The following is a 25,216-nucleotide window of genomic DNA, read 5'->3' as shown; positions in this document are numbered from 1 at the left end:
TTAATAAAATACTTTTTATTGAAACAAAAAGGAGACCGCCTCTGAAGACCGCCATCTGAAATTCATCCTGAAAAAAAGAGGTAGAAGTCAGTGTGAAGAATCCCAAACAGAAGCAAAGACCAACAGGATGAAACAAGAGGCGACATGAACAAAGCAGCGCTCGGCGCTTTTTAAGAAAAGCTCCGTCGGTTCAACAGTCACTGTAACGTGCTTCCATTTGCTTTAACGTTTTAAAGGATATGTCAGAGTAAGGATACAAATGGTTCTGCTGGGCCACAATATCAAGCCTTGGCATCTTGAATAGATAAAGTGTAAACACAGTTTAGGTTTGGTGCTGCAGAAACACTAACAAGCTGCTTTTTCTGCTCTCCTTTGGAAACGGCCTGAAGGTTTTGCAGCCTCGCTCACCTGTTGGCTTCACCGCTGCTTTGCTCCTTTCTTGCTCTCTGTGTTCTCCTGCTTTGGTCTTGCAGATCGGGCGAATTGCTGTGATTGTACAGTTAAGGTGTAAACATCCTTCATCTGAGCTCGTTTAACTGAGATCACGTTTCACATCAACAAACAGCTTCAGTCATGACTGAACAGGATTGCAGTTGTGGATGCAAACCGAGCTGCACACAGTAAATATGCACTGTGTTGTCTTTTTTCCCCCAAACGTGCACGAAGCTGCTCGAAGCCTGCGAGGCCTTCGCTCTTCTGACACCTCGTATGAATTTAATTAGAGGAAAAGTCACAGCTGTTTCCTGGTGAATGCCAGAAGACTACAGGCTAAAGCTGACCTTACAGGAGCCGAGGCCTCCTGCTTTCCCCGAGGTCGGCTCCACTTACTCCGTGCACTTTCTGCCAGTCACGCAGACGTACAAAGTCCTGGTAGCGAGTCCAACCAGACGTGTCAAAGCCTGTCACTGAAGTTCTGTTTGGTTCTAAAAACCAAACGTTTCATTTATTTATCTATTTATTCTGTTCAGACAGAACAATCTGTTGCTGCGAACTGATGAGATCAAGCCGAGCGTCGGCATGCGGACCGTGCACCTCCATGGGCATCGTTGCTAGGGAAGGTCGCTACATGTTGCTTGTAAAGGAAACATTTCTGGGGTTTTAACAGCAGAAAGAATTTCATCCTTTTTGGGGCAAAGATTTTAGTGATACTGAGGGATGTTTCCAAGTGTTGCGTGTGCCATGGTCAGCTGTTTCACCTCACTGTTTCCAGCTGTGTGTCATCATGTCTTTTATTTCCTCTACAGTGATTGGCTGGGATGGACATAAGGCGGGGGTGCGCAGTGTTCAGGCAGAGGTCACTGCCAACCTCCTTTTGGTTGTTTTAAGTTGGGAGTCTCTGGTAGTCCAGTTTTCGGTTTGGTTCTTTGGTTTGGGGAGCGGCCCAGATCCTTCAGCCCGTTGCGTGGCTGCTCTGTGACTGCTCCCTTTTTTTGCTTGTTTTGGCTCCTTTGGTTGGTTTCTTTCATAACCTTTTGTTAAATATTGCTTGTTGGCAGTGGTCTCTCTTATATGTTATGGTTCCTATTCTTGAGCCGTATCATTGTTTTGTTTAGGGAGCGTAACAACAAGCATTACTCACACACTAGTATGTTAACTTTACAGCTGGAACTCATGCACATGATCCGAATGCTTTTATGTACACACTAGGGGTGAGACGATATGCTTTTGTCCCGATTTGATTCGATTCCGATTTTTTTGGGTGCCGATTTGATTTAGATTGCAGTTTCACAATTCTCCAATATTGCTGATTTTTGTAGACAAAAAAAATGTATAAAACTTTTTTTCCTCATCATTTTTCTTCATTTCAATGAGGAAAAAAACAACACAGTAACTAGACCATCATTCTGCTGCTACAATGCTCAAGAAGAAAAGTAAAAAGATCAATAAAAACAATAAAAATGACAAAAATGTTTTAATGCATTAATTTTATTTATTTGAAAAAAAAAAGGATTATTTTAAGAAAAAAAAATTTTAAATTGTGAAGAAAAAAATCACGATGTTTGGATTCGATTTCCCACCCTGAGTACACACCACATTACGGTGTGTCATAATTTACCTGTTGCACAAACCAGAAATGGGGGATTTTGGTGATTTTTTTTTTATTCATTAACAATAAAATAAATAAAGTCAAGCTTTCAGCGACTTTTAGCTCTTTAGCCTGTTTCCATTTGCAGTTTGTGGTGAAGCTAGCACCAGCTGCTCATCACACTAACAGCTGCAATTAAAGCAGTTTGACTTTTGTCATCTTTATTATTAACGTGCTGTATAAATAAATTAGCTGCTGTTTGTGATTCTGTTTTCAACAAAAGAAGGAAAATAGTCCCTGAAAATGACACTCCAGGCATCTGTTCCCGCCGTGGACTAAACGTTTGCAAAGCCAACCCGTTGCAGGAGGCACATTAAAACCCGATCAAAACACACACTCTGTTCAGATGGACAAGTTCAAAAGGTATCCGCGTAGAGAGGAAGGGGAGCAGCTGGTGGTTCGGAGCTGTCAGACTTTCATTTCATCCAGCTGAAGGCGCTGGGGGCCGAAGCCAAGCGCGCATCTGCCAGAGGTGGGATCAACTTAATTAAACCAAAACACACATTGCGTCTTACCTTCCCTTCTAATATCCTGTCATGTGATGAACATTCACACCCACATCTGTTGCTGCATCTGTGTCTGGAAAGATTATTTCCCACCATCCCCGTTTGCACCGGGAGGAAGTGGAGTGAAAGGATACGACGACGAGGGGTTTGTCGTACAGAACGAAGCCGTTGGTTTCCCGCAGGGCTTTCTCAGCACTCTGCTCGTTGGGGAGTCCGACGAAGGCCTGCCCTTTCATCCGGCCCTCCTTCATCAACACGATGTCAAACCTGAGGAGGGAAGCAGGGAGACGGCGCTCAGTCGGCACAGCAACGAGGCTGAGTTAGCGAGACCCAACAACCTGCAGCTTCTCACTCCAAACAACAGATTTTTACCGGGCAGCTATTTAAGCCAAAAGAAACTAGGAGGATGTAGCTCGTGCATCGTTCAGCTCCGGACGTGCACTTTGAGGGACGTGAGCCGAGCTGAACATGTACGATAGCAGCACCAACATGACGTGCTCTAACAACTGATCCGGCTTTGCTTTGAGGATTTCTGACATTTCAGACGTAGTTCAGGAGAAGAGTCCAGTTCTTCTCTTGGATGAAACTGCATGAGAAAAGGGGTCGTATCTGCTTTATTAACATTATTTATGAAAGTAGCTTTCATCTGAAAGATGTTGGCAGCAATCATTCAATGCTCACCAGGTCTCTTATGTCACGACACCTAAAGCAAAGCTACGACAGGAATGAGTTTTTATGGGTCGGAAAGGCAGCGGTGGTCTCAGAGAGGCAGCTGTTACGGCCCATCGGTTTGGGAAAGGCCAGTTCAGTCACTCTGCTGAGATTATTCCATAATGGGAAACATTCAATCTTCCCAGGAGTGAACGTCCCAGAGACACGGACTACATCGCAGACTGTCCAGGCCTCAGCTAGCATGTAAAAGTTTCTAACGGTACCGTCGTTAGAACACTGAACAAGTCGAGCTTGTTTGGAAGGCTTAGCACAGCTCAAGCTGGATACTTCTGGACGTTTACGGCATGTTAGTGTAGGTCTGCAGAGGTCAGACGCACCTCTTCCACATTACATGACATGTAATAACTTTGTCGATTTTCCGTTAATGTGTTATGAAGGTGCCAAGAAGGTCATGTTTTACCTGACATTTATCTGTTTGTGTTCAAGATAACTCGAAAAGTTACGGACGGATTTTCATGAAATGTTCAAGAGTTGTTGGAAATGTGAACTGGTTTCATTTTGGTGTTGATCCGGATCACCGTTTGGATCCGGGAACTTTTTAAAGGCCTTGGCAAAGGTTTGTGCTCCTGGTTTAAGGGCTTCATCTCTGCATTAATGGTTTAGTTATGACAGCCCAGGAAATCCCACATTCCTTTGGTAAATGTAGGTTTTCTATGTTGCAACTCTGAATGATCTCCCAGTTTGAAAGCCACTGGTTTAGACGAGGTTGTATTTAAACCATTTGTAAAGCTGGAGGACGTTTGTTTCCAGGTGACTGTAGACAAACACAGCTCCGTAAATTCAGTAAATTTCATGGCGCAGGTGGAACATTCCTTTAAAAATACTGCTGATGCTCAAACACAAAAACGTCCCTCATGATCTCAACATCAGACGAGAAAATTATTAATAACACAAGGCAGAGTCAGCATGAATTACCAAAAACCCTCAAGAGGAAGGGAGTAATAGCTGGGATCAAAAATAGCTCATTGAGGAGAAAAGAGGCGCAGTGGCAGTCAGGTTGGATCAGGAATAAAATGAAGTCCAAATGGAGCAGATTTCTGTTTACATACATGTTCCTCTCAGTTTCCGATGAAGGGTTGATGTATCGCCCATAGATGTACTTTAGATCCTGGGAAAGATTGAACAAATTAAGCTTAATTAATCCGTTTACTTAGATTAACCTAAACTGTTTCATATATGTCAATAAAGGATAAATAAATAAAAACCTTCTCTTCCACTTGCTTGGCGATGTTCTTCACGTACAGTCTGCAGGTTGGCTCGCCCGCTTCATAATTTTTAAACACGGACATCCTTTTTATCTCTGTTTTTAAGAGAAAAAAAAAGCAGAATTGATGCAAGGTGAATTTCAAAAGCAGGTACAAAGGATCAGAGAGAGGCCTAATTCAAAGTCACTGCCACTCAATACAGTTGCTCCATGTTTTATTCAGTGCAGAACGGAGGAACCCGGTGAAGAGACATGGATGCATGTTCGAGTCCAGCTTCTGGCTTTGTTTACCTGGATGGATCGTGTCTCGGTCGGCTTGTTTATTTGGAAATGACTCTGATGTTTATCCAAACGGACTCATTTCATGTTTGCACCACTAACTGCGTTAAAGGGTGCAGGTGAGGTTTGAGGCGGAGCCAGACTTTTATTTACTGCTAGCCAAGCAGACTTTTAATTTCTCCTTGTTGCCACGGAAACCGCTGCCTCATTCTTGTTTTTCTGCATGATATTTATGTGATTTTTACACCAGCAGTAGAAAGCTGGATACACCAGAGAACAAAGCCAATTAATTCTGTTCCTACCGTCAGTAAGTACGCTAACATTCAAGTATGTAGCCATGACAACAGCAGTATACTGGTTTTATTAAACCACATTTTTATACAGTTAACTAATCTAGCTTATTAATTCTGACCAGGCAGCTTGCAGACACTCTCAGGTCTTGTTTGGCCTTCATGTGAACGTTACATGTTTACATGTGAGAAAGTTAGCGAATTCCCCCGGGGGTTGTGTTCCTTCTGATGCTGCAGCGTGTTTTCATACCAGCAAGTGATGCAGGTTGGAGACATCGTTATGGCATTCAATTTGCACATTTTAGCAGGTGTTGGGTTATTTTTTCCATCAATATTTAAAACAACATTTAAATTATTGTCAGGAGCAGCTTCAAGATTGAACTTTGAGCTGCTTTAGAAAGTCAATTTTCCATCTAAAAAGGCAATAAAACAAGTGTGTTGATCAGTTTTGTTCATATTTTCTTGAGTTTATTCATGAACCGCAGCCGGTTTGTATTTCTTCTTATATGATATTTTATTAGCTACCTTTAGTTTGGTCCTTAATGATAATAATTTCATTCAAACTCTGCAAATAATTGTTTAATGAAAATGGCCTTAATTATTTATCTCAAACAGCCTGTAAATTAAATATTTTCTTTTTTAATTATATTTAATTCATGTTCCTGGTCTTAAACTCCTCATTTAGGATATAGGAATTTTTTATTGATTTAGAAAACTTCTGTTATTCTTTGTTTTCCCCGCTAGTCTGTGGGGTCCCTGCTGCTGATGGAACCGAGGACCCTCCCTGCTGTGAGGTAGCTGTAGTCTCCTTTACCGTCTCTGGACAGCCGTCCTTTCTCCAACTCCTTCCTGGAGATGATGTCTGTGGAGAGATCCTGCTCATCGTCGCTGCGCTCGTCTGGCTGTTGGGACGCCTGAGCGCTGGGGTGAAGCTTCCCAAAACCTTCAGACGTCACCGCATCCTGATGGCTGCTGGAAGCAACGTCGCGCTCATCTGCTCCGACCAGAAAAATCAGCAGAAATGTTGCAGGTTAAAAGCGATTTCTCAGATAATTACTGCATGACTTCTGAGAGCAATTCATGATTTTCACTCATTCTCTTCTCTCTGATTGTAACCTAAAGGATCTCTCCCAATCAGTTTAGATGTTAACATGTAAAACCGGTCACCATGGCAACATCTGCATTCAAGCGTGCAGATCCGTAAAATGGAGAAAAAGCTCTCAGCTGCAGTAATGGGTGGTAAATGATAGACACTGGTGGATTTAAGGTTCAAATACTAGATTTTTTAAAAGGTAACAATTCTACTTTTTATATGTTTAGTAAGTTTTCCAAATCTTGTAGAAGCACTATGAGAATTACAGATGTTTTCAGGGTAGGAATCCTAGAAACACAACAACGGAAACAGGAACCAAATTTGGTTTAATCCCATATTGACACGCTGAAAGCTCTTGATCAAACTGGAAAAAGGAGGCAAATACAAGCCTGACAGAAGACTGGCTAAACAGGCTCTCACCAGTCACTCCATTAGGAACACTTGTTGTATGTCTTAGTAGCAAAAATTTGTAATGAGTCAATCATTCATAAATTTATGGAATGAGCTTCAAAAAGGAGTTAAAGAATCAGGAACAATCAATGTATTTAAGAAAAACATACAAAGAAAAATATTAAAGATTTATGAAGAGGCATAATGTGAATTACCTTGAATAATTACGATGGTGTTACATTTTGGATATCTGTAAATGCTTTTAAAACTACAAAAAAGAAAGGAATGTAATGGGTAATTAATGCAAATTTTGGAACAACTGTATGTGAATATTGTAAAATGTATAATAGGAATGGACATAAAATGGTTATGAAATCAATTAAGGGGCAGATATAAGATTTATCTTCTTTCTGCTCCTTTTCATTCAAGCCAAATTAAATTGGCAGTCTTATTTAGTTTAATTTATTTTTATGTTGTTTTGAATTAAATAAATAAATGAAAATCACAAAGCAGCAACTTTATACATTCAGTCACGTCGACGTGGTCAAGATGACTTGCTGAAGTTCGAACTGAGCATCAGAATGAGGAAGAAAGAAGATTTAAGTGACTTTAAACGTAACTGAGACTAAAACTGGACAATAGAAGATGGAAAGACGTTGCTGGTCTGATGAGTCTCCATTTCAGATCCACATTCACATGGTGGAAACATCATGAAAACATGGATCCATCCTGTCTTGGATCATCGCTTCGGGCTGCTGGTGGTGTGAGGGAGTTTTTTATGACCCACTTTGTTGGACTTTTAGTACCAACATGACATGGTTTAACCTCCAAAGCACTGCCTGAGTGTTGCTGCTGACCATGTCCATCCCTTTCTGAGCACAATGTAGCATCTTCTGATGGAAACTTCCAGCTGGATGATGCACCATGTCACAAAGCTCCCATCATCTCCAAGCGGTCTCCTGATCATGACAATGAGTTCACGGTATTCCAACGGCCTCCACAGTTTCTGGCCTCTTGTACCAGAAACAAATCTAGCTATGTGTAATATTTGTTTTAGTCTTTTTTTCTATGTGCACAAAGAGATAAAACGTATTATTTGTTGTTTAAAAGAAAAAACGCACTGCCTCAAGTACACCAACTCTGTGAGATGTGTGCTTTCACCTTGTGTTGGGACAGATATACAATCAGTCTCAGATTTGTCTTAAAGACTTCACCATAGCAGCAATTCTGTCAGTTTTTTATAAGATAAAAGCCATACTTCTCAAACTGAAACAAACTACAACTTTCTACTGAATGGTGTTTGACGCATTAACCGTAACTTATGTAAAATCTCGTTTCGGGTTCTGCCAGGTTGCCAGGTTGCCACGTAGTGTCATTTCAGTCTGATCCACTTGTTGGGGAGGAATTGGCACAACCCTTCTCCCTCTCTTCCCTTTTTAAATTCAATGTAAAACTACTCCTCCATCTACCCACACGGCACCACCTTTACCTGAAATAAACAGGTCACATGACCAATACGTCACCATCGTCTCCGACTTTTTAGCGATATTTGAATTATGCGAAATGTAGCTGTTTCCATTACCACTTACTTGGCGCGATACTGGTGAAACAACATGCTCTTTTAAGCTGAGTTCCTTGTACTACCCACAATGCAACTCTTTTACACGTTTCAGTGTGTGTCAGTAAAAATCTCCATAAGAGTAAAACAGATCCGTCACTGTGGCTTCTGTACAATTTAAGCATTTTGTTGGAAAGATTTCTTCAGGGTTCGATACACCAGTAGAGAACAAACAAAGAAGAAACTGGTGCCAAAGCTGAAGAACTGGAATGAAAATCCAATGCAGGAGCCTGAAAGGCAGCAGGAAGGATAAGTCTGAATGAATGAACACACACACACGCGGCAGATGGAGGTCCTGAGAGCGGTGAGTCCGTACAAATCTGCAGAGGTAAAAAATGAAGATTGCCATCCACGTGAGGTGTGTGTGCGTGCGTCGAAGCAAGGAGCGATGGGGGAGCTTTTCTAAAAACACTCTGCAGAGAACTAGATCACTGCTTTCAAAATGATAGACCACCTTATCTGCCACCCCCCCACAGAACCTGCTTTCATTTAAATAGCTTGTTTATCGGATCCTCACCCCCTCTTCCCCAAAACAAGACTAATCCAAAAAGCCACCTGTCACAGTTTATCTTCCCCTGCCTTTCGGAAATCCTTTGTGTTCGACTTTGAGATCTATTTTACTTCACAGGGACTTGGCAGGGAGTGAAGTTGTAGCTACAGAGAACGCAGATAAGGCGAAGCAGGAACACACAGCTGACAAGAAACACAGACAGTGCCCTCAATGACATTTGCTCATACAGATAATGGAGAAAACCATTCTGCTGTGATGTACCGCCGTGTAACACTTGGCTCCAGCTCCGGTCTCTGGAAAGGCTTGAACTTTCCGTCGATACGAGAAACAAACCACCTTCCGCCCCCGTGTGATAATAAATACGACGTAGAGAAGCTGAACACAGAGCAAAGCCATGTGTTCAAACTACAGGATCTGCGAATTACAATCACCTCCACTTATTTTATATAACAACTGATAAGTCTGGATCTATAATATCATTTACTGATTTCCTCACAAGACTGTTGGTGTTTGTTTCAGCCTCGGCTGTTTGTGCCCTGTGATTTCTACGATGCTTCAAATACAATCCGACTCAGAGAACTGGAGTCAAAAATGCTGAATCGTGTGGAATTTTCTCAGGTGTGGGCGTGATCTTTTCCCCCCGATTAATACAAGAGTTGTTTTTAAAGCGTGGACAAAAACTAAATCATCAGAGAAATAAAGAACTCTGCACAAAAAGCCTCCAGGAGAAAAAAACAAAGCTGTTAGTTTCCTGGCGAAGCCTGTAAATCGAGGAGGAGCAGCAAGTGACATGGAAGCAGAAGCTTCTTCTTGGGAAATAATATCAGTTGCTGACAAAGTCTACTGACATATATTTGAAAAAAAAAAAAAGAATATTCCAAATGAGATTTTGTGGATCCACTAAATTCAGGGAATTTGGGAATCATTTAAACAGATTTCATAGTCATGATGTTTATTTCCAGTTTCAACACAAACGGCTGCAACTTCAGTCGCTGCGGCTTTCCTTCCTGATTTTTCATGTTTTTTCTTTATAAAACTGTCCCTTGGCAAACAAAACTGCATGAAAACAAAAAGAAAACAAGAAATACCGTGAAACTGTGCCACAGACCATGGTAACCAATTTTGGTCAAAGCGCCCAGAACTGGTCTTTCAACATCTGCTGCCAACGCCTGAAGTTTTACCAGTTTGTCATGGCCAGCCTCCTGTTCTGCGGTGGGCAGATTCACCAGCTAATCGATTCATCATCATGCAATACGATCAATATCAATTCATAAATGTTCAAAAACTGTTATTTTTCAAAATAATTCAATTCGACAACATACTTTGCAGCTACTGTTTCTTAATGTGGGATTTACTCACCGGCTTTAAAGTTTAATGTTTGTTCTCATGTCCGTATTGGAGTGTTACGGTAACAAATTTTGCCGTGCGATTAATTGTTTCTGAAATTATTGCGATAGAAGATGATATTGCACTAAGCGATTATTGTTGTAATTTTGAGATCATTTTCATCTAAAATAACAATAATGCCATAATATTGCAAGTGCTCCCTTTCAGAGATCAACAAACTTTCATTTCTAAGGAACATTTAGCTCGATGTTCAGACTAGTTTATGCTCATCCAGTCCCCAGTCTGCTAAACACATCAGGATTTCTCCTGCGGTTTTGACAACGTGGTTATCTGGAACATATGGTCTCTAAACACCATGTAGCACAGTTACATAGTCTATGGTAAAGCTCATATAAGGGGACATGTGTGGACTTGACCAGAGGTGGAATGGTAAAATGTCATTTTCCATGTTATTGTAAAGTTGTGAAGTTGCCGTTTGTAACATGTATGTTCATCCAGGCAGTTCATACTTAGGCTGTGAAAATGTTTGCAAAATTTTTCAAAATTTCACCTTTTTTAACAATATTAAAGGGCAGCATGGCTTTACCAACCACGCTGTCTGAGTGCACACCATGTTGCACTGTTCTGTTGATTAAATACCCCAGTGATCGTGGACTGTTGGGAAGATGGCGCCAGCCTGGTTGGTAAGGTCTTTTTTCCCAGCTGGGAAAACTACCGTTGATGGTTGTGTTTTAAGTACAGATGGAAGCTAGTTGTTTGGCCGTGTTAAGTTAATATTGTCTTAAAACAAATGCGACACTCATGCTCAAAAGAAAGACAATTGAAAATGATTGAGTCCGCCAAACTTATTGCGCGCATTTTTTCTTATTGTGCGATTAATCCTGATGTGTTTTAGCAGTTCTGAATTTCCCCTTGGGGATGAATAAAGTATCTTTGATTGATTAATTGACTTATTGCGTCAGGCCTATGTTTGTAGAAGGCAAACTGTTACCAGGCGCAGACTGGACAAGACTTACTCCAAACTGTTTAAAGCCAAAATATAACGGTAACACTGCACACATGTATCTGCAGATCATGCGTTCCCTGGTTGAGAAAAGGCCGCCGGGGTTTCTGTTGTTGCTCATTACGATCACTAACACATCTTTCCTGTAGATTCTATAGGAAAATATCAAAATAACACAATACATACATTTGATCTGTGTTGGAATTATTTCTGAATTGACATAAATAAAAAATAGTATAGATAAGTTTATACTGTTACTTGAATGGATACGGCCATGCGCCCCTTCGGCTAATCCAGCAGCCATCTTCCATCCTGCCTGACCTGTTAGCTCTCTCCAGCCTGCAGAAGATGAGCTAATGATGACTCTTGTTTTGTCTCTTTCTCTCTTTTAATCTACTTGTGATTCTTTGCTGAATGAAAAAATATTGTATGTTCAAAACAGCCAGCTCCTTATTATATCTTGAAGCAAATTGGTGCGTCCTGGATGTATAGTGTCAGTTTCTCAGCCTTGGGACGCTGCTGGGTGCCAGTGGCTCTAGAAATGCATGTGATAGATGTCACTGTGTCATCGAACAAGTCAGGGGGAGTTTTAAGGTCAGAGAGTTACGTAAGGGGTCTTTAAAGTACAATGTTGCCACAAAGTGAGAAAGAAAAACTTATAAATTACATTAAAAGTAACTGAATTAATAATCTAATCAAACCTTGAGGTACCAGAGATGGTACACTCCTACTGGGAACATGGATGATTCAACTTTATTTGTATAGCGCCACTTCACAACAATGTTGTCACAGGACATTTTACATACACGAATCAATATACACATCATTTCGAGCCAATTCATACATATCCTATAAGAAACCAACTGATTGCATCGAGTCATGACTTTGATCCAATCCCCCATCCTGAGCTGCACACGGCGACAGTGGGAAGGAAAAAACTCCCCTTTAACAGGAGGAAACCTCCAGCAGAACCCGGCTCTGGGAGGGCAGCCATCTGCCTCGACTGGTTGGGGTGGAGAGGACAGGAAAGACATGGGTAGAAAAGCCTGGCTCTGTTGTTGGGACTGACCTGGAGCGTTGACCAATCACCACAGCAGAAACATTTTCATGTTATGCCAACACACACAGAGACCAGGAGGCCTCTAGGTGTTTAACTCTGCCCATAAGATGGGTCTGAACACCCAGCACTTCAACAGGCCCCAACCCAGATGCTCTCCCCCCCGCTGGCTTCATTAGCCCTTTGAACAAACACTGTTTGGTCACCTTTAGTAATGTCTGCACTCTTATGTAAACACTCGTGGACACCTTCATTTCCCTTTGGGACTAATAAAGTATCCATCTGAAAGCTCCGGAGAGATGCACTAATTATGCTGGATCCACATTATAACAGTTTTTTCTTGTTTGTTTTCCCTCCTATTTCCAGTCTCAATGGAAATGTTTGTTGGCTTAACATGATTTTTATTTTAATAACAAAAAGTTATGTTAATTTGAGAGAACTAAGTGTAAGGTAGAGGGGCTTGAAGAGCTCAGTGGGGGGGTGCAGAGATGGTTCCCTCAGGTGATGTCCTCTTTATTTTAAAACATGAAATTTAAACCCTCATTAATCTATCTGTGACTGTTTAAAAGCCTTCAACGTGTAGAAAAACGTTGTTTTCACTCACTACTGTCTATCGTCGGTGTATTGTCACCATTACCACACTTCACACACCTGTCTGAGCTGTTTGTGACATAATGTGAGAAAACTGCGATGCTCGTATCTCACGTGAACGGCGAACGCAGCATGAAGCGCAGCTCTTCCTGAGATGTTCACATTAACTGAGGTTAATTCACACAGAGGGTGTGAATAACAGAAAACTGTTTCTGTATCATTTATTATGCGTTTAAAGGGCTTCAGGTTCCTCTTTATGCAAAGGAAGACCAAACTTTCAACTGACTGGATGTTTCCTCTGGAAGGATCGTTGCTAAATGTTCCACACTGAAAGTTTTTGTTCAGTCAGAAATACATTTAATCAAGAGTAGAAATCTGCTTCCACATTAACATCCTCCTCCTGCCATGTGATTGGCTGAACGTTATTGGCTGAACGTGATTGGCTGCATGCAAGTGGCTGAATGTATTTGGCTGAACGTGATTGGCTTAACGTGATTGGCTTCATGCATTTGGCTGAATGCATTTGGCTGAACGCGATTGGCTGAACGCGATTGGCTGAATGTATTTGGCTTAACGTGATTGGTTGAACATGATTGGCTGAACGTGATTGGCTGAACGTGATTGGCTGAACGTGATTGGCTGAACGTGATTGGCTGAACGTGATTGGCTGAACGTGATTGGCTTAACGTGATTGGCTGAATGCATTTGGCAGAACCTGATTGGCTGAACGTGATTGGCTGCATGTGATTGGCTGAATGTTATTGGTTGAATGTGATTGGTTGAATGTGATTGGCTTAACGTGATTGGCTGAATGTGATTGGCTGATGGGATGCAGGTTTTACTGTATCTGGTGATTGAAACATCCTGTGTAAATCCTGGAGGTGGAGCCTCACCTTTGCCTTCATCGCCGGGCTGACCGGGCCGGTTTCCCTCGACAACAGCCGTCACATCTGAAACTGAGATGTGAAACTCGATTTTTCTCGGACCGGCGGGGTTCGGCTGCTCGAACACGTCGGAGGGCTGCAGCACCGGCGCACTGAAGACAGCAGAGACACACACATATATCAGCCTCAGTCAGCCGATATTTCCCAGCATGCAAACCTGAGTCCGGGGAATGCTCTGAATAAAATTACGACTCAGAAACACAGTTTGTGGTCGGCTGTGGAGGAATCTGGGGTGAAACAAGACGTTTCCGAGCTGCTGTGTTTATGAGACATTCCCTGTCCGGGGACCTTCGTGCTGCTTTTACCGACATATGAACACAGTCTGCAGGTAAACGCGGGCTTTCATGTACCTCTGAGAGTCCGCTTTGGGAGCAAAGAGCAGATCCTTGATTTTGGGCTTCTTTCTTTTTGAAGCTGTTTTTGGTCTCAGGGGTCTTTTACAAGCCTGGTTGACCAGACCCATCAGACGGGCAATCCTGGAATAAACCCAGAGGAAAAGAAAAAGTGACAACCCCCCAAAAATAGACTTTTTTTTTTTCCTCTTTCATACGTCTCTTTATGTCTGACAGTATCTGCTCTTCACCTCTCTTTGTCTTCATCATCACCACTCTCATACTCCGACTCCTCCTCACTGGACAGCTCCATCTCCTCCTCTGGTAAAGGCGGGTAGTCGGGAGGGAAGGGGGGAGGCATGGGCATGGGAGGAGCAGGAGGCAGGAAGTCATACTGCAGGAAGTGAGAAACACACGGATCAGATGTTTACATGGAAAGTTTTTCTGCTGGCATTAAAATGTCGGGAACTGATCTCGATCCTTTGACTTTTTTTAACGCCACAACTTTTAAACATGCACATATTATACATGAACTCTTCAGCTACGTCTGCTCTCACTCAAAATGTCCATATATGAGATGTTGAGTAGTTTTTCAGATACGTGTGTTGCTAAAGATACTCTGGCTTCACATTTCTGAGCCAACCTCCAACACTAAGACACGTCTACCGGCACACACTTCCTGATATCATCCAACCGCGCCGTCAGCTGGAAGTAGACTCATCTACACGTTTTTGACATGGAATTATTTCTCCAGACATGATGTTTGTCGTTTGCAGTGACTGGAAAGCGGTGGTTATGCTCAGAGGAACCAAGATGTTACGTTACGTGTCGACAAAGCTGCTTCATCCTTCATGTTATGATCAGGGCTTTAAGTGGAACGGAATAAATGGTGGTTACTCCATTAATGGCATGCTGTCAGTTTGCCGTGCAAATATGGGACAAAAACAAAAACATAGCTGATACTTATATGTAGATCTATAAATTTATCTGTAGATTAATAGTTTTGTAGCACAGAAATGACAAAAAACAAACACATCAAGTTCTGAATTAAATCCACATTTGCCAAATTCAAAGTGCCATGGAGACACTTATGAACTTCAAGCCTCATTGGTGGACATTAAAAATAACAGTGGAAAGTGTATAAATAAACTTAAAGTTCATTAACCCTTTATGCATGAATAAATAATAAAACAATGCAACATTTTTCACATTTTTGTAAAAAGAAAAAAACACTGAAGCTGTTTGTTTACAAAAATACCCTCCTCATTCCTGAATATGCAAGAAAAAAGCTTGTAAATAGGTTCCCACTAAAGGGCCACGATGCATGAAAGGGTTAAAAACAAAAAAAAGTTCTACATTTAGACTTATTTAGCTTATTATCAGACTAATTTAACAATGGATTACTATTCCACTTTTCCTCTGTGAAATATGTTTATCCCAGCATCAGGCCTAATCCATAACACTTAGTAATATTATCTTATCTTTAATCTAGAAATAATCTTCAAAAACTCAAAACATTGACCAGCCGAACACTTAGTTTGCAGCATCTGACCTTCATTGTCTGGTGGAGTAAATGACTGTTAGTAGTACTACTGTAGTAAATGACTGTTAAGTAGTACTACTGTAGTAAATGACTGTTAAGTAGTACTACTGTAGTAAATGACTGTTAAGTAGTACTACTGTAGTAAATGACTGTTAAGTAGTACTACTGTAGTAAATGACTGTTAAGTAGTACTACTGTAGTAAATGACTGTTAAGTAGTACTACTGTAGTAAATGACTGTTAAGTAGTACTACTTTAGTAAATGACTGTTAAGTAGTACTACTGTTTAAACGACTGTTAAGTAGTACTACTGTAGTAAATGACTGTTAAGTAGTACTACTGTAGTAAATGACTGTTAAGTAGTACTACTGTAGTAAATGACTGTTAGTAGTACTACTGTAGTAAATGACTGTTAAGTAGTACTACTGTAGTAAACGACTGTTAAGTAGTACTACTGTAGTAAACGACTGTTAAGTAGTACTACTTTAGTAAACGACTGTTAAGTAGTACTACTGTAGTAAACGACTGTTAAGTAGTACTACTGTAGTAAACGACTGTTAAGTAGTACTACTGTAGTAAACGACTGTTAAGTAGTACTACTGTAGTAAACGACTGTTAAGTAGTACTACTTTAGTAAACGACTGTTAAGTAGTACTACTGTAGTAAATGACTGTTAAGTAGTACTACTGTAGTAAATGACTGTTAAGTAGTACTACTGTAGTAAATGACTGTTAAGTAGTACTACTGTAGTAAATGACTGTTAGTAGTACTACTGTAGTAAATGACTGTTAAGTAGTACTACTGTAGTAAATGACTGTTAAGTAGTACTACTGTAGTAAATGACTGTTAAGTAGTACTACTGTAGTAAATGACTGTTAGTAGTACTACTGTAGTAAATGACTGTTAAGTAGTACTACTGTAGTAAATGACTGTTAGTAGTACTACTGTAGTAAATGACTGTTAAGTAGTACTACTGTAGTAAATGACTGTTAGTAGTACTACTGTAGTAAATGACTGTTAGTAGTACTACTGTAGTAAATGACTGTTAAGTAGTACTACTGTAGTAAATGACTGTTAAGTAGTACTACTGTAGTAAATGACTGTTAAGTAGTACTACTGTAGTAAATGACTGTTAGTAGTACTACTGTAGTAAATGACTGTTAAGTAGTACTACTGTAGTAAATGACTGTTAAGTAGTACTACTGTAGTAAATGACTGTTAAGTAGTACTACTGTAGTAAATGACTGTTAAGTAGTACTACTGTAGTAAATGACTGTTAGTAGTACTACTGTAGTAAATGACTGTTAAGTAGTACTACTGTAGTAAACGACTGTTAGTAGTACTACTGTAGTAAACGACTGTTAAGTAGTACTACTTTAGTAAATGACTGTTAAGTAGTACTACTGTAGTAAACGACTGTTAAGTAGTACTACTGTAGTAAATGACTGTTAAGTAGTACTACTGTAGTAAATGACTGTTAAGTAGTACTACTGTAGTAAATGACTGTTAAGTAGTACTACTGTAGTAAATGACTGTTAGTAGTACTACTGTAGTAAATGACTGTTAAGTAGTACTACTGTAGTAAACGACTGTTAAGTAGTACTACTTTAGTAAATGACTGTTAAGTAGTACTACTGTAGTAACTGACTGTTAAGTAGTACTACTGTAGTAAACGACTGTTAAGTAGTACTACTTTAGTAAATGACTGTTAAGTAGTACTACTGTAGTAAACGACTGTTTAGTACTACTTTAGTAAATGACTGTTAAGTAGTACTACTTTAGTAAATGACTGTTAAGTAGTACTACTGTAGTAAACGACTGTTAAGTAGTACTACTGTAGTAAATGACTGTTAAGTAGTACTACTGTAGTAAATGACTGTTAAGTAGTACTACTTTAGTAAACGACTGTTAAGTAGTACTACTGTAGTAAATGACTGTTAAGTAGTACTACTGTGGTAAATGACTGTTAAGTAGTACTACTGTAGTAAATGACTGTTAGTAGTACTACTGTAGTAAATGACTGTTAGTAGTACTACTGTAGTAAATGACTGTTAGTAGTACTACTGTAGTAAATGACTGTTAAGTAGTACTACTGTAGTAAATGACTGTTAAGTAGTACTACTGTAGTAAACGACTGTTAAGTAGTACTACTTTAGTAAATGACTGTTAGTAGTACTACTGTAGTAAATGACTGTTAAGTAGTACTACTGTAGTAAATGACTGTTAAGTAGTACTACTGTAGTAAATGACTGTTAAGTAGTACTACTGTTTAAACGACTGTTAAGTAGTACTACTTTAGTAAATGACTGTTAAGTAGTACTACTGTAGTAAATGACTGTTTAGTACTACTGTAGTAAACGACTGTTAAGTAGTACTACTTTAGTAAATGACTGTTAAGTAGTACTACTGTAGTAAATGACTGTTAAGTAGTACTACTGTAGTAAATGACTGTTAAGTAGTACTACTGTAGTAAACGACTGTTAAGTAGTACTACTTTAGTAAATGACTGTTAAGTAGTACTACTGTAGTAAACGACTGTTAAGTAGTACTACTGTAGTAAATGACTGTTAGTAGTACTACTGTAGTAAATGACTGTTAGTAGTACTACTGTAGTAAATGACTGTTAAGTAGTACTACTGTAGTAAATGACTGTTAAGTAGTACTACTGTCATCACTCAACTCTGCTCCAGTTAGTAACTTTACAGCCGCTATAGTTTCTTTTCTCCACCTTTCCTCTCATCCAAAGCCCGTCCACTTCAGTGTAAACACAGAAGCGTGAAACAACGTGACCTGCGGCGTGACGTGGGCTACAGCAAGCACTGTGCGTCTAAACAATACATTTCTTTTGAGGCGACTTTTTTAATTAAAATCAACAAATATAAGTTGTAATATGTGGTGAAGTCGTAGTTGTATACGACTATACGACTATAGTCGTATAGTCGTATACGACTATACGACTATGACTTCACCACATATTACAACTTATATTTGTTATAGTCGTATACTGATAGCTGAAGAAAGTCGCTAAAAGTCCCGGTATGCACTATACACGTAAAATAAAGTTGCGGTACGCAAAGGGAAAGAAATTAAAAGTGCTGGTACTGCGTGCCGCTGCATATCGGCCCACTTAGAGCACTGGTTATGATCCAAACAAAAGCTGCCAAGTCAGCTTCGACAACAAATACATTTGTCTGAAATGAATCTGGTACAATAGCGGAAAGTTGGTGTAAAAGTTAATTCCAAGCAAATGAAAACTTTGACAGATCTTCAGAAAACTGAAGAAATGTTGATCTAAACCACTTTGACAGATTAAAACTCATCAGATGTGAGGAAACGAGCGCCGGATCAGGACCGCATCACTAACCACAAAACCGAGACGTAGCCAGGAAGCCAAAAACAGCCTGTCCACACTGCTGTTTCTTTAAACATAAAACAACAAAATAAAGAGAAAATTCTCTTTTTAATGTCAAATATCTGACATTCTTCTACCTGAACAGAGCATTTCTGTCCAGTGCAGAGCTTACCATGGGCGGTCTGGCCGTGACGGGGCCGAAAGGACACGGTAAGTTCATCTTGTTCATCAGATGAAGGACCTGGAAGTCGAAACACCAGCAAGAGAACCGAGTCAGGATCCATAGAACACACTGTTGTATGTAAAGCAGGCCGAGGCTGGAGAACTTCTGCGTGGAACACTAGCACCACCCAGATGCTGACGCAGGAAACAGCACTGCATCCAGGCTGCGGCGCTTCCAGGGAAACGTTAAAGCCATAACTCATGCTTCTTACTTCCAGTTTAATATTAATACCTGCTACACAAACGGAAACCTGAGAAGCAAATGTTTGCCGTCTGAGCTTTAAAGCTGTGGTGGCGTCTAGGAGCCTCCATTTATACTTTACAGACTGAACGTGGACATCGGATGTCCTTCACTTTCACTTCTACCTACCAACGGCTACTTTTCTAAAGACTGAAGGAGAGAAGAAAACACAGAGACCAAGATCCTCCACATCTGCATGTCAGGGATAAACTGACAGCAGAGAAGCTGCAGTTACTCACCTGATTGTAAAACTTTGGCACACTCATGAGGGCGTGCGTTATGTTTGTCAGAATGCTGCTGGAAGGTGGTGGGTATAAATATTTCAAGGTGGGATTTGACTGAAATTTCAACCTGGAGGATTCAGAGAGAGAAGAAGAAGAAAAAAGTGTTAAAAGCAAACTGTGCAGCTGTCTGGAAAACCAAACTCTCCGCGCTTCAGACAGTCCCGTTCCTCCCAAAGAGACTTTCCAGCAACTTTCAACAATAACTACAAATAAAACAAACAAAAGACAAATACAGGGGAAGCAAATATATCCACTGGAAATACGGTGAAGACGTTATCTGAGAGCATTCGGCCTGAATACTAAGGGCTTCATCATTTTAAAATCAATTTTTTTTTTAAACAAAAAAATCTTTTTTTTTTCTTCTTTCAAATAAATAAAAATAATCCATTATAAAAAATTTTGTCTTTTTTGTTTTCATTGATCTTTTTACTTTTCTTCCTGGGCATTATAGCAGCAGAATGATGGTCTGGCTACTGGGTTGTTTTTTCCTCACTGAAATCAAGACAAGTAACGTGGGAAAAAAAGTTTTATACATTTATTTTGTTTTTAATCTACAAAAATCAGCATTATCGAAGAATTGTCAGAATCGCAATTTAAATTGAATCGGCATCCAAAAAGAATCGGAATTCCCGATTGCGTGAAGAAACCTCCAGAAGGAGCAGAGAGGCTGAACGTATGTAGAGATCCGCCTGCTGACGCGCTGAAGCTCAAACTGAACATCAGACTGAGGAAGAAAGGAGATTTACGAGCCTTTGAATGTGACATCTGTGGTGTTCACACAGAAAAAAGAGAAACTAACCAGCCAGTAGCAGTTGTCTGGACCAGAATGGGCAGACTGGCTGGAGGTAATGGGAAGGCAACAAATAAGCACTGGTTCCAGTCATGATATGCAGAACAGGAACATCTGTCTCAGCCGTAGTCATACGTAGCTGCATTCATGCTTCCACGTCTTTTACGTTGCCACAGTTATGTCCATACATCCACTAGGGGGCAGTTCAGAGTTTACTTCCGTGTTCGGACAAGTTGTAGAAAGTTGTTTACGACAGTCTAAAAACACCAGAAAAACTCAACATCTTCTGCGTCTTCGGCTTTGTAATTAACAGCTTCTGCATTGTTTTCTTCTTCTCTGCTTTGTTCCTTTAGCTGGTTGTGTTTCAGCTACACAACTCAACGATGTCAAAACGATTTCTGGTCCCTAAGGCGCTTTGAGAACGGACCAAATTTCCCAACCGACGCAGGAGACGGATGAAACTGTCTGTGTCGACCATAAATGGGCCTGAAGAACGAGTCTGGTGGGAGCAAAGAGAAGAAGAAGCTGCAGGACTTACGCAGCAGAAACAGAGCAGCCTTAAAAAAACAACTTAACATTCAGACTATTTCTTTTTCTAAAAAAAATGCAGCAAAATGCAAAAGAAGCACGATGATGGCACACTGGAGTCACCGTGAAAGGTCACGTGATGAATCCTCGTTTCAGTAACATTTGTTACAAAGAGGCTCGGGTCACATGACCCCCAAAATCAGTGCTTCCCGGTCCCGGAGAACTCCCTTCATGCAAATACAGTAAGAAAAACCGGTGAACAAATTGGCTTTGCCAAGAGGAGTTTCATGGGTACAAGGCTCATCTTACTAATCAGCTTTTTTATAAAAAGAATAATTGTTAATGTAATAACTGTTTTATAACTGAATTTACATACTACTGCTGGACATGAAAAGGGGACAAGAAGGATAAAAAGAGACCAGAGATAAAAACATGGAGACAAACTGAATCCAGTCTTAGACTCAGGTTGGGTCCTGTCTGCTCAGGTCTCACTGACGCCGAGTAAAGCATCCAAATGTCTTCTCAGGACAAAGACTAGAAGCCAGCGTAGCTGCTGGAAGGAGGAAAGCAAAGCTGATGTGTGGAAAAAAACATGAAAGCATCACCAGATTTATGTTACATAACGTGTCATAAAACCTTCCCCAGAGGTGTTCCTCTGCCTCAAACGGGACACCCAGCAGCGAAGAGAGGAAACAAACCACAGAGACTGGAGACGTGGTTGCAGTCCCTGCAGCAGTCCAGACTGTCACTATTGGACCGAGAGGTATCAAAGACCACCTGGTCCTGCCAACTGGAGAGACAGACGGCCTGTCAGCCTGGCGATCTAATTGGACACAAGGCTGCTGACAGCTTTCAGATTCTCCTCCAGGTTTCCTGTCGGCTCGCCTCCTAGAGGCAAACCGACTCCACTTTGATGAGTTGAAGAACAAGAGTCCAACGAGCATTTTTAACGGTCCAAGCTGGACTTTAGGGCGCTCATGACTTGCAGTGGTTATAAAAAGTAAACACACCGCCAGTAAAAATACCAAGTTTTTGTTTTGTTAAACAATGAAACCGCAATAAATCCCCTTAGAGCCTTTTCTATCGTTAATCTGACCTCCTAACTCTGGTAGGAGTTTACCAGCATCTCTCATCTGGGGAATATTTAGAATCTGTCAGATTGTGAGAAGAGCCTGGTTCAGTCCACTTCAGGACAAACCAGACGTTCTATCGGATCGAGGTCTGGCTCGGTTGTTCCAAAACATTCCTTTTCTTCTGGTGAAGTCGTCTTCTGTAAACGAGACGACCGCTTGAAGCCACTGTCGTGTCAGAAGGTGAAATTCCTCCTCAGCTTTGGTCTTCTAGCAGAAGCATGAAGGTTCTGGGTCAAAATGACCACTTCACTAAAGCCCCAGCTCCACCTGCAGAACAGCAGCCCCACAGCATGATGCTGCCGCCCCCATGCTTCACTGTGTCCCACTTCTGATCAGGTAGTTTCATCTCTTTTGGAATTGTGGTGAAAAAGTCCAACCTTTGTCTCATCGAACAAGAACATTTTGCTACTTTTTAAAACATTCGTTTAGTGTGTTGTTGTTGTTGTTTGTTTATTTTTTTTCAAACTTTAGATATTTGATTGTATTTTTTTTAAGTAAAAAAAAAAAAAAAAAGGCCTCCATCTTGCAGCCTTATGACACTGCAAACTGATAGACGGATTGTTTCATGCAGTACTCCACCAGTACTCCCAGTACTCCCAGCAGCTCTCTCAGCACTGCTGCAGATCTCTCTGCAGCCCTCCTGGACAGTTTTTATCTCCTCCTCATGTCAGTTTTGCAGAAGACATTCAGCTCTTTGTAATTTCACATATTTTCTCGGTTTTTGATGAATGCCTTCAAATTGTTTTGCAACCGTTTCATGACTGACACCTTTTAACAAGGAAAAACGTTTGGTTCCTAGTTTCTCTATGAATCATTGCTATTTTAGCAGAGGTGTGTAACTCTTTTGTGTCCGCTGCAACAGGCAAAGGAACAACTAAAGCGCCTGGGAATTAGGCAGAATGTCACGTAGTCTCTTTTTCCATTTAAGAAACAGAGCAAAAACAAAAGAAATACTCCACAGTGTGAGCTGAAGTGATAAACTGTTGCATGCTTTAAAGCTTACCCGAGGTTCGGTGCCACGCTGGTGTCTATGAGGGGGATATTTGGCTGTTTGCTGTCCTGTGTCTTCTGTTCTGCCTTGCCTTGTTTGTTACTGTGGAAAAAGGGGGAAAAGCTTCACACCACATGTAAATGAACTCGCAGGTGCACTTTCTATGTTGTTGTCTGCTGGGGAAGTGGCACTACAGACTGTCGACAAGCTGATTTAAAAATGCTGTTCTGTGGTAATCAGATGGACACTGCTGGAGCAGCGTGTGAAGAGGACACTGCCGGTCATTAAAGACAATATTAATATCAATATCAAGCTCCTACTCCACAACACTGACAGGACAGAAAGGCAGCAGTGAAAGGCTGATCTCACTGCTCTGTAAGGGTGAGAGGTTCAAGACAGCATTTGTAACCAAAGCTATTGTAAATTAGACAGTGACTGGTAGGGGTGGGAAAATCGAATCGAAAAATAAAAAATCTGGATTTTTTTTTTTGCTTCACAATTTTAAAATAGATTTTTTTTTGTCCAAAAGAAAAATCGATTTTTTTCAAATAAATAAAAATAATCCATTGTAAACTTTTTGTAATTTTTATTGATCTTTTAACTTGTCTTCCTGGGCATTAAAGCAGCAGAATGATGGTCTGGCTACCGTGTTGTTCTTTCCTCACTGAAATCAAGAAAAATGAGGAGCAAAAAAAAAAAAAATAAAAAGTTTTATACATTTATTTTGTTTGTAATCTACAGAAATCAGCAATATCGAAGAATTGTGAGAATCACAATTTAAATTAGGATCACAATGAAATGACAGCTTTATGCACGGTGTGGTGTTTTGTCTGCTCATGAAGCCAACATACCCGTCTAACACTGGTGGGTCCTTTAAAACTGTGATGTTGTCTTGGCCCTTTGCAAACTCCACAACAAGCGTCTGATCCAGAATCTCTAACTGATGGAGCCTGCTGAGAGCCTGCAAGAGATGAAGCAAGCATCATCAATACTTGCAGTAAAATGACATGAAATACAGTTCAGTTTGTGCGTTTAAAAGTACAGTTAATGCGCTCACCTTTGCTGCCACCTTTTCACTCTTAAATGTTGCAAAAGCTGCATGTTTCTGTGGGGAACAAATCTGTTCAGACTGGACAGCAGCTTTAATTTATTTCTGGATATCAATGCAGCTAAAAACCTACCAGACGACCCCGATTTGAAAAGACCCGGACTGATTCTGCTCCAAAGTACTTCAGCAGCTCCTCTTTGTCGTCCTGGCTGAGTTCGGCTGGTAGATGTCGGACTAGCAGCGTTTTACTGCAGTTTGTCTGGTCCACGTCTTCATTCATGTCTATTTCCCTGTTAGAGGAAAGCAACACTTACAGCTGTGTTTGCTTGCTGTGTATGTGACAGGGTAAATCACTCAAATTAAACATCAGGAGAAATTTACAGGAGCTGTTTTAGGAATTTGTGTTGTGTGGCCAAACACAAACAAGAGCAGACAAGTTAGGGATAGTGTTAGTTTTACAGATTATTTATGTAAAACACACACCGTCGTATCTGTTTTGAATAAATATCGTCATTTATGTTGTAAATTGTCTGGTTAAGTAATGATTATGGAGGCAAGGGATCCTACAATGAATTAGCAATTTGCTAACGTTCAAGCTAACTCAATATGACTGAAACTCATTGGATGTGAGGCACATTTTCTTCTGGTATCTTATATCTAACCAGAAATGAAACTATAAATAAAAAAATAGCACACATTAGAGCGCTAAACCACAATAAAGCCAAAATTCAGTGAAGATATTTCATATCGTACCCGCCTCTGCGACAACAGCCTGTAAACAAACAGACTTCCGGCTACTTCTTCTTCTTCTGTTAGGTTTTACGGTAGTTCACACCACCATCGTTGCTCTACTGCCTCCCTCTGGATTAATTCAACCTTCAATTCAATTCAATTCAATTCAATTCAACTTTAATGGCAATGCCATCTCAAGACGCTTTACAGACAGAAAAAAAAAATACAATGAAAGCCAATTCATAATAGCCTTTATTAGGAAATCAACAGACTGAGTTGGAGGGTCCAACTCAGCCACTACCAACTAATATCAAATCACACTGCAGTATGTATGTTTTTCAAGACTGGTTTAACCAATAATCAATGCCTT

The 25,216-nt window shown here is 40.5% G+C and overlaps 1 protein-coding gene across 2 annotated transcripts; it reads right to left on the bottom strand.

Annotated features, from left to right (window-relative positions):
* Positions 1–24,942, bottom strand: rnpc3 (RNA-binding region (RNP1, RRM) containing 3). 2 transcript variants are annotated; one of them, XM_079259393.1, is made up of 16 exons: positions 24,868–24,942; positions 24,248–24,404; positions 24,124–24,171; positions 23,918–24,027; positions 23,079–23,168; positions 19,580–19,691; positions 19,050–19,118; positions 14,235–14,377; positions 14,002–14,127; positions 13,601–13,743; positions 5,912–6,091; positions 4,530–4,624; positions 4,374–4,432; positions 2,727–2,859; positions 409–486; positions 1–67 (listed from the first exon to the last, which is right to left on the bottom strand). In XM_079259393.1, the coding sequence occupies exons 2-15, from the start codon at positions 24,392–24,394 to the stop codon at positions 418–420; spliced, it is 1,524 nt and encodes a 507-aa protein (XP_079115519.1). In that variant the 5' UTR covers positions 24,395–24,404; positions 24,868–24,942; the 3' UTR covers positions 1–67; positions 409–417. The 2 variants fall into 2 exon arrangements, with proteins under 2 accessions (XP_079115519.1, XP_079115518.1); XM_079259392.1 differs by having other exon boundaries at positions 27–295.
* Positions 24,943–25,216: the final 274 nt, after the last annotated feature.

This window comes from Telmatherina bonti (genome assembly GCF_933228915.1).
Source record: "Telmatherina bonti genome assembly, chromosome: 20".
Taxonomy (NCBI): domain Eukaryota; kingdom Metazoa; phylum Chordata; class Actinopteri; order Atheriniformes; family Telmatherinidae; genus Telmatherina; species Telmatherina bonti.
Note: the sequence above shows the minus strand (reverse complement) of the source record. Positions and strands in the feature narration are given on the sequence as shown.

What these genes read in the sequence shown, in the direction of transcription:
- rnpc3 (XM_079259393.1), bottom strand. Translation starts at nt 24,394, where the DNA reads ATGAATGAAGACGTGGACCAGACAAACTGCAGTAAAACGCTGCTAGTC. An exon ending in TCACGGCCAGACCGCCCATG is followed by an intron (nt 14,378 to 19,049) that starts GTAAGCTCTGCA and finishes CACTTCCTGCAG; the next exon opens with TATGACTTCCTGCCTCCTGC. An exon ending in AGGACGGCTGTCCAGAGACG is followed by an intron (nt 4,625 to 5,911) that starts GTAAAGGAGACT and finishes TCTTAAAAACAG; the next exon opens with AGATAAAAAGGATGTCCGTG.